Genomic DNA, 17,619 nt, shown 5'->3' on the forward strand with positions numbered 1-17,619 from the left:
GAGCCCTCCAGCACACTCCTGTATCGCCCTGAACCCAGAGACTTACTGTGTTAAGGACTGTTCAGGTGATTCCATCAGTGAACTCTCAGCATTCTGACACTCCACAAAGCCTCTCATCAGTGTCTTACTTCTCTGCTGTGCCCTGGGTGTCTGCAGGCAGTGCCCTGAGCCCTGCTGGGCTGTGCACAGGAGCTGCTCCTGGGCAGAGCTGTCTCTCTGTAGCACTGCCCGCTTGCCAGGAGCTCCCTGTGTGCCAGGAGCCCGGCCCAGCTCAGCAGCACAGCAACAGCCCCTGGGGGGAATTTCGTGCTTAATCCCTGAACACCAGGCCCTGAGTGGAACTTGAGAAAACCTCTCAAGAATAGAAAGTCTTCTTCCAACTGCAAAGTTTCTTGTAGATTTAATGGGTCCCACTGAGGGACACAATGGAGAAAATGTCCCCAGCATTCAGTTAGAGTAGAAAACTGGAGGTAGTGATGAAAGGTGGGACAAGCAAAGTAAAGTTGGCTTTGATGTTGAATAAACACAGATGTGTTTAACTCATCGAGAGGTCTAAGCCTTGACCTTGTAAAGGAAATATCACAGCCATGCCACCCAGCCCCTGGGAAGGCAGATCCTGTTCCTCCCTCATTCCTCAGGGCTCTTGGTGGGGCACTGGGATGTGGGGATGTGGAGATGTGAAATGCCAGGGGCAGGATGATGGGGTGGCATCTCCCAGGCTGCTGAACAGGGACAAGGAGTCATCCAGCTGGTGGCCGGTCACCAGTGGTGTTCCCCAGGGGTCAGTGTTGGGTCCAGTCCTGTTTAACATCTTTATTGATGATTTAGATGAGGGGATTGAGTCCATCATCAGCAAATTTGCTGATGACCCCAAGTTGGGAGGGAGTGTCGACCTGCTGGAAGGCAGGAGGGCTCTGCAGAGGGATTTGGAGAGACTTGAGAGATGGGCTGATTCCAATGGGATGAAGTTCAACAAGGCCAAGTGCAGGTCCTGCCCTTTGGCCACAACAACCCCCTGCATTGCTCCAGGCTGGGCACAGAGTGGCTGGAGAGCAGCCAGGCAGAGGGACCTTGGGGGACTGAGTGACCGGAAGCTCAACATGAGCCAACAGTGTGCCCAGGGGGCCAAGAAGGCCAGTGGGATCCTGTCTTGGAGCAAAACTAGCGTGGCCAGCAGGACCAGGGCAGTGACCCTTCCCCTGGACTCTGCATTGGTGAGGCCACAACTTGAGTGTTGTGTTCAGTTCTGGGCCCCTCAGTTCAGGAAAGATCTTGAGGGGCTGGAGTGGGTGTACAGAAGAGCAACAAGGCTGGAGAAGGGACTGGAGCACAAGTCCTGTGAGGAGAGGCTGAGGGAGCTCAGGTTGTTTAGCCTGGAGAAGAGGAGGCTCAGAGGTGACCTCAGGTGGCCAGGTGGGGGTTGGTCTCTTCTCCCAGGCACTCAGCAGTAGGACAAGGGGGCACGATGGGCTCAAGCTCTGCCAGCGGAAATTTAAATTGGAGATGAGAAAAAAAGTCTTTATAGAGAGAGTGCTCAGGCATTGGTATGGGCTGCCCAGAGAGGGGGTTGATTCACCATCCCTGCAGATTTTTCAAGTGAGATTGGACATGACACTGAGTGCCATGGTCTGGTAAAGGGACTGGAGTTGGACCAAGGGTTGGACCTGATGATCTCGGAGGTCTTTTCCAACCCAATCAAATCTATGATTCTATGGTTAATGAGGGCCAGGGGCTGCAAGGCTCACTTGCCTCCTCATGCCATCAGTGGCACACACAGCAGCCATGGCCAAAGGCCTGCACAAGTTGGCTCTGTCAGGGCCTTTCAGCTTCTGCACATCCCTGTCTCCTCTCCAGCCCAGGCTGTCCTACAGTGTCCAAGCCCTGCCCCTTTCCCTGCAGGCTGTTGTCATCCCCCTGACTGCCCCACCTGGCTGGCACCTTCCTGCACTGACATCTCTCCCTCCTCCCTGGCTCTTCCATAAAGCCTTGGGCTGATCCAGGCTCCTTCTGGGGGATGTGTTTCACCACTGCTCTGACCTTGGAAAGAAATTCCTTTCTCCTTGTTTCCAGTCTGCACCTCCTCCATTGCCCTTGGTGACCTTATTTCTTTCTCATTCTATTTCCAACTGCAAAGGGAAAAAAAAGCTCCACCATCTCTGAAACCACCATTGTGTCACTGCTGAACCTCATGGAATGAAGGGTCCATTTTGGATCTGTGGGGCCTCATGGAATGAAAAGAAACCTGAGATACTGTGGAAATTCATGGAATCAGGGGACCATAGTGACATTGGGAAAGCCCATGGAACCAAAGGTGTCTTGAGACTTTGTGGAATCTCATTGTGTCACAGAAAATATGGAAGGCTTAGATAAAGGTTATTAGAGAAGGCACCTCATTGAGCTATGAGGTGCAGAAAGGACCCCATTGCTTTCTAAACCCTTCTTAGAGAGGAGCCTGAGTGTGACAGGGTCCAATCTTAGCCTCAGGTTTACTTTGGGGTTAAAATTTAGGGAATTATAGAGATGTGATTGAATCACTTCTCCTGCAGGTTTTAATGATGGCATATCAGATGTACTTATATCTAATGTATTATTTATTATGATAAATGGACAGAGAAAGAAACAGATAAGTGAACAGATTAAAGATCTAAATCAGAAATATTTACTACACTGTGGAAAAGCTAAAAACCTCCTAGTATAGTATATTAGAGCATAAAATAGTGCAGTGCACTGTATCAAAAGCATCATTTTCAAGCAGTTGTATCAAAGCCAGCAAAAAAGAAACAATCATTCAGCAGGGATTGTTGTAATTTACCACACAGATAAAGAGGGCATATCTCTGTCCTTCCCTTAACCCCTGGGCAGTGACCATGAAGAACCCTCCTTCTTCATGGGAGAAGCTCCACACACTTCAAGGCAGTCTGTGGAAGGATGTGCCATATGAGAGTTGGGCTGGGATTTAAAGTTACACAGTGAGGGATTGCAGGTCCTGTATTTCCAGGCCAGTGAGCAGCTTATCTGTCAGCTCCTGTTTCAAAAAGCAGGATGTGTATTTGCAGTTTGGTGAACCAGGCTGGTTTTAGCAGAATTCAACACCAAACCAGCACCTTGGTGCCAGCAGTAACTCAGCACAGAGAGCCTGCACTGTTTGCATTCTCTGAGCAGATTCTGGGCCTGATCAGGGTACAACATCCCGTCACTGTCCATAAGGCTCTGCAGAGCCACAGTGGCACCTTGATGCCATGAGGTTCCAAAATGTCCTGGGGTTGATCTGGTTCCAGGAGGCCCCACAAAAGACAAAGGCCCCTTGGTTCAATGAGATTCTGAAAAGTCTCAGTGTTCTCTGTGTTCCCTGAGGCCCTGCAGTGTCATGGTGGCCCCGTATCTCCAAGAGGTTCCACGGTGTCCCTGTGTCCATTTGGTTTGGTGAGGCCTCAAGTGTCACAGTGGCCCATTGACTCCTTGACGTTCAGAAATGTTCCAGATTTCCTTTGTTTCTATGAGAATCTGAAGTGTCACAATGTCCCTTTGGTTCCATGAGGTTCTGTGGTGTCACAATGTCCCTTTGGTTCCATGAGGTTCCACACTGCACTTGCAGGAACACACATGGGTGGATGTTGCCCCACCTGCAGAGCTGCCTCCAGCTCTGGGGTCCCGGCACAGGAGGCTGTTGGAATGAGTGCAGAGGAGGCACCAAGATGATCAGAGGGATGGAGCAGCTCTGCCATGAGGAAATGCTGAGAGAATTGGGATTGTTCAGCCTGGAGAAGAGAACCTTTGGGGTGACCAAATTGTGGCCTTCCAGGACCCAAAGGGAGCAAACAAGAAGGATGGACACAGACTGTTTACAAGGACCTGGAGTGACAGGACAAGAGGGAATGGCTTCACACTGACAGAGAGCAGGTGTAGATGAGATATTAGGAAGAAATTCTTCCCTATGAGGGTGCTGAGGAACTGGCACAGGTTTCCCAGAGAAGCTGTGGCTGCCCCATCCCTGGAGTGTTCAAGGCCAGGTTGGACTGAGCTCTGGGCAATGAGGCCTAGTGGAAGGTGTCCCTGTCCATGTCACTGGGGTTGGAATTAGATGATCTTTTAAGGTCTCTGAAACTCAGGACATTCTATGATTCTGAGTTACTTCAGGTAACTGTGAAAGAGCCCAACATCTTGATCCAGCTTGGGAAAATGTCATCTTCCAAAAGGGGGAATTAAAAGCAGTAATGCAAAAACATCCATCAGGTCCACCCCATAGAAAGGGCAAGTGGTATTTCTTATGCTGTGGGTGCAGAAGGCAATAAGTGTTGGATTGTGCCTCAGAACACTCAAGCAGATCTAATCAAGTGCACCCACGAGCCAAGGCAAACACTGAGCGGAGTGAGGGACAGTGAGTGGGGGCCTGACATGCAGAAGGATGCAGATTGCTGGGGTAGGAAGTGCCTTTGCTGTTCCATGACCAGGGCACATCCCACTGGAGGAGAAGCCCCAGGGCAGCCCCAACTCACTGAAGGCCACGGGCACAACTCAGAGTACTCGGTGAGCTTTTCATGCAGAGATGTTGTAAATTTCTCTTAGTTCCTTTGGAACTTCAGAGTTTTGAATGGTTCCTCCAAATACCATGAAATTCATGTCTCTAAAATGGCAGTTCATTCATTTGTATAAAGCTCTGGGGATTGGGTCACATCAAAATGCTGACATTGTGTATGCAGATATTTGCAGCACTGTGGTGAGGGTATTGGAGATATAGAAATGAAAGACTGATAAAATGGGTTGGGTTGGAAGAGACCTGAAAGAGCCTCTCGACCAACTTTCCCTTTCATTATCCAGGGACACCTTCCACGAGTTCAGGTTGCCCAAAGCTCCCAACCTTGGACACCTCCAGGGGCGGGTTTTTGCACATAGTGGGCAACCTATTCCAGGTTCCTTCCACCTTCATATAAAATATTTCTTCCTGACATCCAATGTAAATCTCCCCTCAATCAGTTTCAGGTACTGTGCCTTCTTCTGCCAATACAACCCTTGGCAAAATGTGTCACTCCATCTTTCTTGGACAAGCAGCTCTGCATTGTCATGGCTAAACACGTGGAGAGGGACCAGAGATGGCCCATGAATGCACTTGGACGCCTCAAGCACATGAGCAATAGATAAGGACTGAAAGCCCAGGGCTCAGTGGTGTGGAGACTGAGTAGAGCACAGGAGAGGCCAGAGAGTGCTTGAAGTGCTCTCCACCATAGATGGTGAAACTTTCCTTTGTAGTGAGAAACAGCATGAGAAAGAAATAATGCCACCAAGGGCAGCTGGGGAGATTCAGGGTGGATATGAGGAGAAAGGAATTCCCCTCTGAGAGCAGTGCTGTGGGGCAACACGCCCCCAGAAAAAGTCTGGATCAGCCCAAGGCTTTGTATTCCAAGGAAGAGCCAGGGAGGAGGGAGAGATGTCAGTGCAAGAAGGTGCCAGCCAGGTGGGGCAGTCAGGGGGATGACAACAGCCTGCAGGGAAAGGGGCAGGGCATGGACACTGTAGGACAGTCTGGGCTGGAGAGGAGACAGGGATGTGCAGAAGCTGAAAGGCCCTGCCAGAGCCAACTTGTGCAGGCCTTTGGCCATGGCTGCTGTGTGTGCCACTGATGGCATGAGGAGACAAGTGAGCCTTGCAGCCCTGGGGCCTCATTCCCTCCTTGTCCCTGCTCAGCAGCCCGGGAGGTGCCACCCCATACTCCTGCCCTTGGCATTTCACATCCCCACATCCCTGTGCCCCAGGAAGAGCCCTGAGGAATGAGAGGGAGGGACAGGATCTCCCTTTCCAGGGACTGGGTGGCATGGCTGTGACATTTCCTTAACGTGGTCAAGGCTTAGACCTCTGGATTAGTGAAACACATCCAGGTTTATTCAGCATCAGAGCCAACTTTACTTTGCCTGTCCCCAGCTGTCAGCACTACCTCCAGTTTTCTGCTCTAACTGGAACCTGGGGACATTTTCTCCTTTGTGTCCCTCAGTGAGACCCATTCAAACTACAAGAAACTTTGGAGTTGCAACACGACTTTGAATTCCTGTGAGGTCTCCTCAAGTTCCACTCAGGGCCTGATGTTCAGGGAGTCAGGACCAAACTCCCACCAGGGTTTGTTCTTTAGATGCTGAGCTGGGCCGGGCTCCTGGCACACAGGGAGCTCCTGGCAAGCGGGCAGTGCTGCAGAGAGACAGCTCTGCCCAGGAGCAGCTCCTGTGCACAGCCCAGCAGGGCTCAGGGCACTGCCTGCAGACACCCAGGGCACAGCAGAGAAGTGAGAGAGAAGTTAAGCACAGTTTGGAAGAAGACAGAGGAGAGCTTGCTTATATCTCACTAGAGGAGAAATTATCACTCTGAAACAGTCGACTTTAAGGAGGATAAACTTCAGTTCCTGTAGGGATCTCCTAAACTGGCACATCCCACAGCATTTAGGACCTTTCTGGAGGACTCTCCCAGTTCCTCCAGTGCAGAGGAGGTGGCCACACAGCAGAGCTGGGTTTGCCTCCTGCACCATCCGAGGGACAGAGCAAGGCAATCCCTGTTCCCATTGTGTGCTGCAGGTCTGTGAAGGTGGGTGTGCAGCCAGGGGTGCCCAGGGCTGTGGTGCAGAGCAGGGTCCTGCAGCCCAGGGTGCTGTGCTGGGGCAGGGACTCTGCTGCCTGCCAGGGGCAGCTCTCAGCCAGCCCGGGGAGCTGCTCACAGGTCTGGGGAGAAGCTGTGGGAGGAAGGAGCAGCTCTGAGCAGGGCAGGGTCCTGCTCCTGAGAGGGTGCTGTGTGGGTCAGGGCTGCTCACAGCTCCAGATCCACCTGGGAATGGCTCTGGAGGACACTTTCTGAGAAGATGGTAAATCAGGGATTATTGTAATAAGGTGCTTTCCTGAGTGTGTTTTCAATTTACTCCTTGGAGCAGGGTGAGATTGTTGGGGGATGAGAGACGCACAATAGGAGGCGGAAGGGACGCACAAGGACCATCAGCACAATATTTGAGCATGTACTGAGACTGCTGATGTGTAACTCTGAGTCAGTCTGTCTTCTGGGATCCTCCTGAAGTGCCTCAGCAATGGACAGCACCAGGATCACCTTTTCTGGGCCCATCAGGGTTGTTGTGACCTGCCCTTTCCCACCTGCAAAGAGAACATGCCCCAGGCAGTGCCCTGCAGACAGGCAGGTTTCTGTAGGGCTGGGGTGAGTGCACAGAGGGTGGGATGGGACTGGGAGTGCTGAGAGGGAAAAGGCACCTGCCAGGAGGAAAATGTCCAGGCAGCAGGGATATGATCAGGGAATGAAGGGGAGCTAAAAGGAGAAATGCTGTGGGAAGGAGGGCACTGTTGGTGTTTGTGAGGTGGCACAGCTGGGTCAGGGTAACACTGTCCTCAGTGCCTGCTGTCTCTGCCCTGGCCTCTCAGAGAAGGCACCACAATATTTTTCCTTCTTTCTCCACTACTCTGATACTGTTCTTGTCTTGTTCTCTCAGTGAGGCTCTGGGATTTGCAGCATCTGAGTCAGGCACTGCCCTTGTGATTCCTGTCATGCAGGTGTGTCCTTAGGAATGCAATGTTAAAGCTTTCCTCTAACCTGTGGGCTGTGGGCAGTGTGTGTGACAGGGGAATGAGCTGACTCTCCCTTAATGAGCCACCATCCCCAGGGCACTCAGGGATCTCCTTGTCATGTCCTGCCAAGCACTGAGCTGCAAATCCTAGATGCAAATCTATCCTACAGCATATTTGTGCTACCAGAATTCCCCATGGAGAAGCACAGAGATGTTATAACTGAGGAAACACTGTTGGGTTTGTCAAATGAACTGTGTCTTTGGCACAATTGATTCTTCCCCAAAGACCTTAAGAAAGGCTGAGACATTCAGTGATCCCTCTGCTCTCAGCAGGGTCTGGTTTCTTCTCAGGGTAACATGGAGGAGGTGATTGTCCTCTGATCCCCAAAGGTGCAACCACAGGGCAGTGGGGAAGAAGACTGTCCAGTTCTTTACCTTGCCCTGAGCTACAGGAATCCCTTTACCTCCCAGACCTGGCTGTGGCTCATTCTGTGTGCAGCAGAAATGCTGGGGATTTCTGACCTCAGAGAAGCAGGCATGGAAAGTGGCCAAGAAAAGTATTCCCTAAATCCCCTTCCTGCCATCCCTGTCCTTAAGAACTGAGAGTGTAGATGCTAATAAGTTTTCTGCATTAGGAATGATTCCATCTGACAAATCCAGAATATGCCACAAGTCCCCAAAGGCACCGCAGTGGGGCAGGGATGGCTTCTCCAGAGCCCACACACACAGGCCTGGCTGCTCTTGGCACACTCAGACAGTCAAAAGGGAGCTCAAGTCAGGGACTGAGATGAGGGTTTTCCTCAGAGAAGGAACAAGGGTGGTTGAGACAAAGGGGGACAGTGTACAGGAAATGGCACCAGTTTAGCTCGAAGCAGCCTGTCCTGACATGTCCCTGTCTTTTTCTACATCAACAGGTCCCCATGCCCAGAGGCAGCAAATGTCCAACAGCAGCTCCATCAGCCACTTCCTCCTCCTGCCATTGGCAGACACGCGGCAGCTGCAGCTCCTGCTCTTGTGGCTCTTCCTGGTCATCTTCCTGGCTGCCCTCCTGGGCAACGGCCTCATCATCAGCGCCGTAGCCTCTGACCACCACCTGCACACCCCCATGCACTTCTTCCTGCTCAACCTGTCCCTCATAGACCTGGGCTCCATCTGCACCACTGTCCCCAAAGCCATGCACAACTCCCTCTGGAACATCAGAACCATCTCCTATAAGGGATGTATTGCACAGTTCTTTCTGATGTTCCTCTTAGTTGGAGTAGAGTATTCCCTCCTCACCATCATGTGCTACGACCGCTACGTTGCCATCTGCAAACCCCTGCACTACGGGACCCTCCTGGGCAGCAGAGCTTGTGCCCACATGGCAGCAGCTGCCTGGGCCACTGGGTTTCTTTATGGTTTCCTGCACACAGCCAATACATTTTCCCTGCCCTTATGCCATGGCAATGTCCTGGGCCAGTTCTTCTGTGAAGTGCCCCAGATCCTCAAGCTCTCCTGCTCACACTCCTACCTGAGAGAACTTCGGCTCATTGTGGTTAGTGGGGTTTCTTTTCTGGGATGTTTCATTTTCATAGTTTTCTCCTATGTGCAGATCTTCAGGGCTGTGCTGAGGATCCCCTCTGAGCAGGGAAGGCACAAAGCCTTTTCCACGTGCCTCCCTCACCTGGCTGTGGTCTCCCTGTTTCTCACCACTGCCTTATTTGCCTACCTAAAGCCCCTTTCTGTCTCCTCCCCAGCCCTGGACCTGGTCCTGGCAGTTCTGTACTCCGTGCTGCCTCCAACACTCAACCCCTTCATCTACAGCCTGAGGAACCAAGAACTCAAGGATGCCGTGAAGAAAAAGATGACTGGATGCTTTTCAGCAACCAGACACTGCTTGCTTTCCTCTGTCAATGGCCTGTAGTTTATGTCATGAGAGATGAATCTAACCTCATTTATCATTGTTTTTTCCCTTTCTAATATTTTTGTCTTCAATGATATTTCATGATTAACTTCATTCTACTATTTAGCTCCCCCATTTTCTGTAACCCAGTGTTGTTAGAGTAAAATCAAAAGTGAGCAATTCAGATCTATAGAACACCCTGTGAGACTGAGCTATCAGCCAGAGGCAGCAAGGAGCTCAGCTGCTGCTGGCTGATAGGGAGGTGGTTTACTCCGCAAGAAATCACATAGTAGGAATTCACAGGACTCTGCAAAAACACCAAAACAGCCATGATAAATAATATAAACGTGGGACTTGTGAGAGATAGGTTTTAACCAATTGAAGTATCTGGAGTGGTGATGTGTAAACTCTTTTAGCCAATAAGCTGTAGTCCTAACCCTATATAAACTGTGTGCTTTGTGTAATAAAAGGTCTTCACTATAAACTTCATAAGCTTGTTGGTGAAGTCCTTTCTCTCCACCGTTTATAAATTGTTTATTTTAACCCAGCCCAGGGACTGCCCTGGGCATCCCATCAGAGGGGCTGTTCCCCACCCTGGATGCTCCTGACCTGGGCTGGGGCTGCACAGGGGGTTGTGGGACCAACTGTGGGGCAGTGGGGCACAAAGGGGCCACAGAGTCACTGCCAGGGGGTGGGAGCAAGGCCAGGCACAGACAAGGAATTCCTGGGCATGGCCTGAGCTGTGCACGTGGGACTGTGGGAAAGGCAAAGCTCCCCTGGAGTTGGTGGCTGCAGGAAAAGTCTGGAGCCAAAAGAGCCTCAGTGGCTGTACTGGAGACCAAGGCTGAAGGAGGGAAATGCTGGGCTGCTGTGGGATGGGGAGGGGGATTTAATTCCAGGAGACACTGCTGTGGTGCTGAGGGACTCCATGGCTTCTCTGCCTGAGTCTTTACTGGAAAGGTCTCTCAGGCCTCTGTGCTCAGGGAAAGCTTGAGGGAGGAGGAGAGCCCATCTTGGCAGGAACCTCCTGCAATGCCAGAGGACAAATGGCAGTGTGTGCCCCTGCAGGGGCCTCCCCTGGCCATGGCACAGGCTGGGAGCTGCCTGGCTGGGAGCAGCCCTGTAAGGCAGCTGTGGGTGGGCAGGAGCTGGGCAGGAGGCAGCCGTGTGCCCTGGCAGCAAGGGAGGCCAGGAGCACCCTGGGCTGTGTGACCAGCACAGCAAGGACGTGGGTCATCCAGGTTGCTGAGGCTGAGGAAAGCTGCACAAAGAGCTGTGATGTTTAGAAATGTTACTGTGTTTATTTTTTCTCTGGGCAATGAAGGGACTGTGCCTCTAAGCATCACCAGTTCCCAACCTCCCAAAGAACACAAACCTGATGAGTTTTGGTTCCTACTTCAGTGGCACTTGGATCTCCCTCCATGCTCAGAGCACAGAGCTCCCTTTTCTCACCAAGTTCTTGGAAATGAAGAGACTAAGGACACAGGACAGGCTGTGGGGATCAGTTGCAGAGCATTGCCACGGACTGGGGGTACTTGTGACCCCAGTGCAGGACCTGGCACTTGGTCTTGTTCAACCACATCCAGGTGGCCTGGGCCCATTGATCCAGCCTGTCCAGAGCCCTCTGCAGAGCCTTCCTGCCCTCCAGCAGGTCAGCAATCCCACCCAGCCTGGTGTGATCTGCAAACTGACTAAGGGTGCACTCAATGCCCTTGTCAAGGTCGTTTATAACAATAATTGAACTAAGCTGACCCCAACACTGAGCCCTGGGAACACCCCTCGATGTAACTTGATTCCCCCCCACTCCCTTGGCTTGATCATCCAACCAGATTTTTACCCAGTAAAGAGATGCTGCAGAAAATGTTTGATTATGTTGCTGGAACCCCAGAATATTTGGGATTAGAGCATTGCTGATGCCCAGGACAATTCTTATCCCCTCAACAAACACACTCCTCCAGGTGCCACCCTCGTCTCTTGGGAAACACAAAGGGATTGGATGGGAGTGTTTCACGGACAACAAGGAGAATTTTGGATGGGTACCTTTACACACACAGATATTGATGTGTCCACTCCTCTCTGCCTGTGAGTGTGTGTGAATTGAGTGTGGTGTGAATGTTGTTATTGTGACTCTGCAGTTGAGTCACTGTTAAAATTGCTAATCAATGCTATTGAAGCAGATGGTAACTGTCAAATTGGTCAATGGTTAAGGGCTGCTAATCTCTTTTGCCCTATTTTGTATCTGATTCCTTTTCACCCTGGCCCTCTTGCATTTGAAGTGTCTGTGTAAATCATCCCCATTCATTAAAAAATAAATATTTTTGTCAGGTCCATATTGAAATTTTCCTCCTTAACTAAACTCCAAATAATACAAGTCTTGAAGACTTGAAGTCAATTAAAGGAAGAGAAAGAAATTGATTTTTCTGTGCTTTAATGAGCCCTACTGTGTATTTGGAGATGAGTTCATGGTCCTCAGGAACTGATAAAACAATGAAGAAGTTCTCAAGAAGTCAGAAGCCAAACTCCAAGTCTCCTGAAGCATCAATGGGCCCCACTGAGGGCAGGCACTGACAAAGCCTCCCCAGGGACTCGTTAGAGCAGATCCTTGGAGGCCCTGATTGCAGGGAGACAAAGGCTCTGTGCAGGCACCTGGAAAGCTGAGAAAACCCTGGGTTTCTTTGAGGAAGCACAAAGGCCAAGGCCTGAGTCTCAGGCCCTGGGCCAACAGGTCCTGTCCCTCACTGGTGGCTCAGGGCTGTTTGTGGGGCAGGAGGGGGTGAGGGTGTGAAATGACAAATGTCAAAATTTCTGCAACCCCTCCCAGTCTCCAAAGGGAGGGGTTAGGGAGAAACAAGGTGCAGACCCTCAAAGGAAAGTTCCTTGTGGTGGCCTCAGTGGCAGAGGTACCTGTCAGAGTGCTGGGGACAAAGCCCTGGGTGCCTTTGTGCCTTCCAGCCCTGCCAGAGCCCTTGGCCATCTCTCCTGCAGCCTGTCCTGCCCTGTCCCTGCTGCTCCTCTGGCCTTGCAGGCTGCACACACCCATCCTGCTTTACCACCCAGCCCTCCCAGCAGCATTTCTGTGCCCTCACTGATGTCTGTGCACCCATCACTGGCTGTTCCTTGGAACACAAAGCCATGGCATGGTCCAGACCCTCTCTGAGTGACCTCTTGCACCACAAGGCTCCCCTTTGAGGGATATTTCTATTTCCTCACCTCCACTCTGAACATTCCAAATCTGTCTATGTGGCTTTCTTTCTCATTCCACCACCAAGAACATCTCCATCCTGCCTGATCTCCTCTGGCCCAACTCCAGTTCTTCTTCATTCCTCCCCAAGGATGGGCCTCATAGACAGACAGACCAGCCCAGAAGTGTTACCCCAGGGCTGAGTCCAGAGGGGTGACAACTTCCCTGTCTGGGTGGCCACACTGCCCCCAAGTCAGCCCCACATCCTGTTGTCTTTATTAACTTTCATCCCGAGCCCCTGTGCCTCAGGACATCCCTCACAGAGCCCAGGGCCTTCTCCTCAGGGTCACTCCAGAGCTGTTCATGTCCCTGCCCTCATCTCTGGGTCATTGTGCCCCCAGGGCAGGACTGGCCTCTTTCCCTTCCAAAACTCCATGAGGTTTGTATTGCCAGAGCCCAGAGCTCCTCAGGGCCCCTGAGAGGGACTCTCAGCTGGGGCAGCTCTCAGTGTGTGTGCACAGGGGGCTCAGCTGCCTCTGGGTGCCCAAGGCTGCTGCTGCCTGGCATGGAGGTGACAGATGGCACCTGGCAGCCCCTTCCCAGCCACAGGCCCCCTGGAGATGCTGAGGCACAGCTGACTCCTCACAGCATTGCCACCCATCTGCTCCTTGTGTCCCACAAGCTGATCAGGTCCAGGTCACCTCACATTTCTCTCCCAACACCTTGTGCCTGCTCTGGACCCTCAAGGTCCCTGCCCAGCTCCCAAGGGCTGTGTGGGGGTCGTTAATTGTCAGGGGTTGGTGTTTAGAGGTTCGTGTCAGGATTAGGTAGAAGTTTAGGGAGGTTTGGTGCTGTGCTGACAGGGTTGGAGTCATGTTTAGGGGAGGAGCTTTTTGGTCCTGTTTAGGATTAAAGCTTGGGTTTCATACTAAGAATGCAGGTTTGGGATTGGGGCATTAGAGTCTAAATAAGAGTCTGGAGTTCTGTCTTTGGGCTTTTCCTTCGAGGTCAGGTTGAGGTTGGCATTGAGCAGTGGATTCCTTTCACTGGGAGAGGCAGCACTTTTAGGCTGGGGCTTGAGGTTGGAAATTGTGTAAAGGTCTATCAGAGGTGTTTGCACAGTCAGTGTTTCAGCACTCTCAGCATGACCTGAACCTGTTTGGAAATCATCAAAATGTTTCCTCTCTTTTGTCCAAGCTCCCCTTTCCTTCCCCAACTGTCCCAGTTCCTCCCAATCTCCCCAGAACTTCCAACAGGATGGTCTCAGCTTTGTGATGACACTGCAACCTCATGGAGTCAAGGGGCCATTGTCACACTTGCAGGGCCTTATGAAGCCAAAGGGACCCTGGGACACTGCAGGAGCTCATGGAATCAAGGGGCCATTGTGACATGCGGGGCCTCATGGACAAAATAACCCTGAAATGTTTCAGAACCTCATGGAATCAAGGGGTCATTTTGACACTGCTGAGTGTCATGGAAATAAAGTGACCCTGGGACACTGAGGAGCCTTTTCAGATCCAGGGGCAGTTGTGACACCACAGGACCTGATGGAGCCAGAGGGACCTGGGGGCACTCTTCAACCTCATAACTCAAGATGGCATAGGGATACTGTGGAACCTCATGGAAACAAGGGGCCACTGTGACAGTGCAGGACTTCATGGAACCAAAGGAACCCAGGAACACTGTGGAAAAGCATGGGACCAAGAGGCCATTGGACATTCAGGGCCTCAGGGAACCCAAGGGGCCCTGTGACATGGAGTAACCTCATGGAATCAAGGGGCCATTCTGACAGTGAGGAACTTTATGGACTCAAGGGGCCACTGTGCCCCTGCACAGTCTCATGGAACAAAATGAACCCTGGGACACAGTGGAACCTCATGACATCAACGGTCCATTGTGACACTGCAGGGGCTCATTGAACCAAAGGAGTATGGGGACAGTGAGATATCCCATGGAATCAAGGGGCCATTGTGACATGTGAGTCCTCGTGGAACCAAAGGAACCCTGAGGCATTTCAGAACCTCAGGAGCCAAGGGGCCAGTGTGATCCTAGAACTCCAAGGGATCAGCAGACCCGCTGCCTCCCCCCCCACCACATGGACCGGAGTCGTGGCTGCTCCTTGGGCCCCTCTGGAGTCAGCGTTTGCTTTGGCAGCAGAACTTGTCTTGGATGAGATACTTTCCAGATTTTGCTTTGCCCCCTCTCTCCCATGGTTTTATTTTTAATCTTGTTCCCCCAGGGGAAAAGGGGAATGGGAAGCACATGTTGATAACCATCTATACATAAAAGGGAGTTGAGGGCAGAGAGATAAAGTGATTTCTCTCTCTCTTGTTGCTTTGAACTCTTGATATTGTTGTCTTTGCTGCTGTATTTCTTCTCACTAAACTCTACTTTTTCACTTAATACCTCCTCTTATTTTTCCTCTCTGTACTGGTGGGGAATAAAAGGGGAGTGAATTAATTTTATAGGATTTTCCATCACAATATTTTTCTTTATGCCCAGACAGGTTGCTCAAGGCCTCCCTGAAAGGTGGCATCAACCACAAAGGACTTGAAAATCATTTGGTCCCATTGTATAGAGAGATAATAAAGATGTTCTACAGTGGTATTCAAGGGCTGATCACTGGGAGATCTCACCAGGATGTTTCTGCCAACTGGACTTTTTTCTGTTGATTTTATTTGACACTCTTTGTTCAGCCAAATTCCCACCCACCACAGGTTCCACTTCTTCACTCCAGCTCTCACCAATCTGGCCATAAGGACACCATAGAAGACCATGTCAAAGCTCTTGCTAAAGTCTTGGCACACAACACCCCCTTTTTTTCCATCCCACATGGGTTCTGCAATCCCTCCCTTGTCCTTCCAAAACCTGGAGATGGCTGCAGAGGACTTGCCATATCCCCTTCTCTGATGAGCCTGACCAGTCTGAAACTCTCTCAGTCCTCCTCCCTGCCCTGTTTGCAAACTGGTTCCATCTCTGCTTTTCCCAAGTCCCCAGGAATCTCTATGATGGCTCTGGCCTTCCCAAGGTGTGTGAGAGAGGACTCACAATGACACTGCCCACCCTCCTCAATATCCCTGAAACCAAAGGCCTTTTCCATATCCCACAGTTCCAGTTTAGTGCCCACAACACAACACAGGCCTGTCCAGCTCCTTGGGGCCATTCATAACGGAGGCAGCAGGGATTTCTTCCTACAGGAACACCACCCTTTGTGCACTCCATGGCTGCCCAGAGCACTTTCCCTGGTGCCTCCCTGCTCTGAATGTTTCTGGCCATCAGGCTGTAGGTGAGAGGGGTGAGCAGGTGCTGAGTATGATGTAGAACAAGGGCTGTGTCAGACTCTCTCAGGAGGGCTGTGCTGGGCAAGGCTGAGGGTGCTGCAGAAAACAGTGGCACTGGTGAGGTGAGAGGGGCAGGTGGAGAGACCTTGTGGCTGCCTGTGCTGGGCAGGAGCTGCCCCAGGATGGCAGCTCTGAAGCACACACAGGTTGCCAGTGTGATCAGGAAGGGGAAGGCTGGATCAGAAAATCAGGCTTGGAACACAAAGAGCAGCAGTGACATGGTGTCACTGCAGGAGAGTTCCAGCACTGGAGCAAGAATACAGAAGTGGTGCAGTATGTCATGGCCATAAAGTGTCTGGGAAAGAAGGAAATGATGACTGTGGGTGACAGGACTCCCAAAGGTCAGGGTGCAGCTCTGCTGGAGACAGAAATTCCTTGTTTATGTCTGGCCTTGCTCTCACCTCCTGGCTGTGGCTCCATGGCCTCTTTGTGTCCCACTGCCCAAGAGATGGTGCCACAGCCCCCTGTGCAGCCCCAGCCCAGGTCACGAGCATCCAAGGTGGGGAATGGCCCCTCTGGTAGGATGCCCAGGGCAGTCCTTGGGCTTGGTGACAGAAATGGGTGTCTAAGTAGAAAAATTAATTTAATAATGACATTTCATTGAAAACAGTAACATCAGAAGAGGAAAAAACAGTTATAAATGAGGACAGACTTGGTCTCTCATGACATACACTATAAGCCATTGACAGAGCAAAGCAGGGAGGTTTTGGCAGCTGAAAAGCATCCAGTGATCATTTTCCTCACAGCATCCTTGAGCTCCTGGTTCCTCAGGCTGTAGATGAGGGGGTTCAGTGTTGGAGGCATAAGCGTGTACAGAACTGCCAGGACCAGGTCCAGGGATGGGGAAGAGATAGAAGGAGGCTTCAAATAGGCAAAGACGACAGTGGTGACAAACAGGGAGACCACAGCCAGGTGAGGGAGGCAAGTGGAGAAGGCTTTGTGCCGTCCCTGCTCAGAGGGGATCCTCAGCACAGACCTGAAGATCTGCACATAGGAGAAAACTATGAAAATGAAACATCCCAATAATAGAAAACCACCAACCACAAGGAGACCAAGTTCCCTGAGGTCAGAGTGTGAGCAGGAGAGCTTGAGGATGTGCGGAATTTCACAGAAGAACTGGCCCAGGGCATTGCCATGGCACAGGGGCAGGGAAAATGTATTGACTGTGTGCAGCAGAGTATTGAGAAAGCCACTGGCCCAGGCAGCTGCTGCCATGTGGGCACAAGCTCTGCTGCCCAGGAGGGTCCCGTAGTGCAGGGGTTTGCAGATGGCAACGTAGCGGTCGTAGCACATGATGGTGAGGAGGGAAAACTCTGTTCCAAAGAAGAAGAGAAGCAGAAAGATTTGAGCAGCACATCCTGCATAGGAGATGTCCCTGGTGTTCCAGAGGGAATTGTGCACGGCCTTGGGGACAGTGGTGCAGATGGAGCCCAGGTCTGTGAGGGACAGGTTGAGCAGGAAGAAGTGCATGGGGGTGTGCAGGTGGTGGTCAGAGGCTACGGCGCTGATGATGAGGCCGTTGCCCAGGAGGGCAGCCAGGGAGATGCCCAGGAAGAGCCACAAGTGCAGGAGCTGCAGCTGCCGCGTGTCTGCCAATGGCAGGAGGAGGAAGTGGCTGATGGAGCTGCTGTTGGACATTTGCTGCCTCTGGGCATGGGGACCTGTTCAT

At 51.6% G+C, this 17,619-nt stretch overlaps 1 protein-coding gene and 1 pseudogene across 1 annotated transcript; one reads left to right on the plus strand and one right to left on the minus strand.

Moving 5' to 3' along the window:
- The first annotated feature begins 8,483 nt into the window (after positions 1-8,483).
- Positions 8,484-9,449, plus strand: LOC139684068 (olfactory receptor 14A16-like). Its single transcript, XM_071579672.1, has one exon. It carries the CDS (start codon positions 8,484-8,486, stop codon positions 9,447-9,449), a length of 966 nt encoding a protein of 321 aa, XP_071435773.1.
- A 7,173-nt stretch (positions 9,450-16,622) lies between these two features.
- LOC139684070 (olfactory receptor 14A16-like) lies at positions 16,623-17,619 on the minus strand (annotated as a pseudogene).

Source organism: Pithys albifrons, chromosome 31 (genome assembly GCF_047495875.1).
Source record: "Pithys albifrons albifrons isolate INPA30051 chromosome 31, PitAlb_v1, whole genome shotgun sequence".
NCBI lineage: Eukaryota > Metazoa > Chordata > Aves > Passeriformes > Thamnophilidae > Pithys > Pithys albifrons.

What these genes read in the sequence shown, in the direction of transcription:
- LOC139684068 (XM_071579672.1), top strand. Translation starts at nt 8,484, where the DNA reads ATGTCCAACAGCAGCTCCATCAGCCACTTCCTCCTCCTGCCATTGGCA.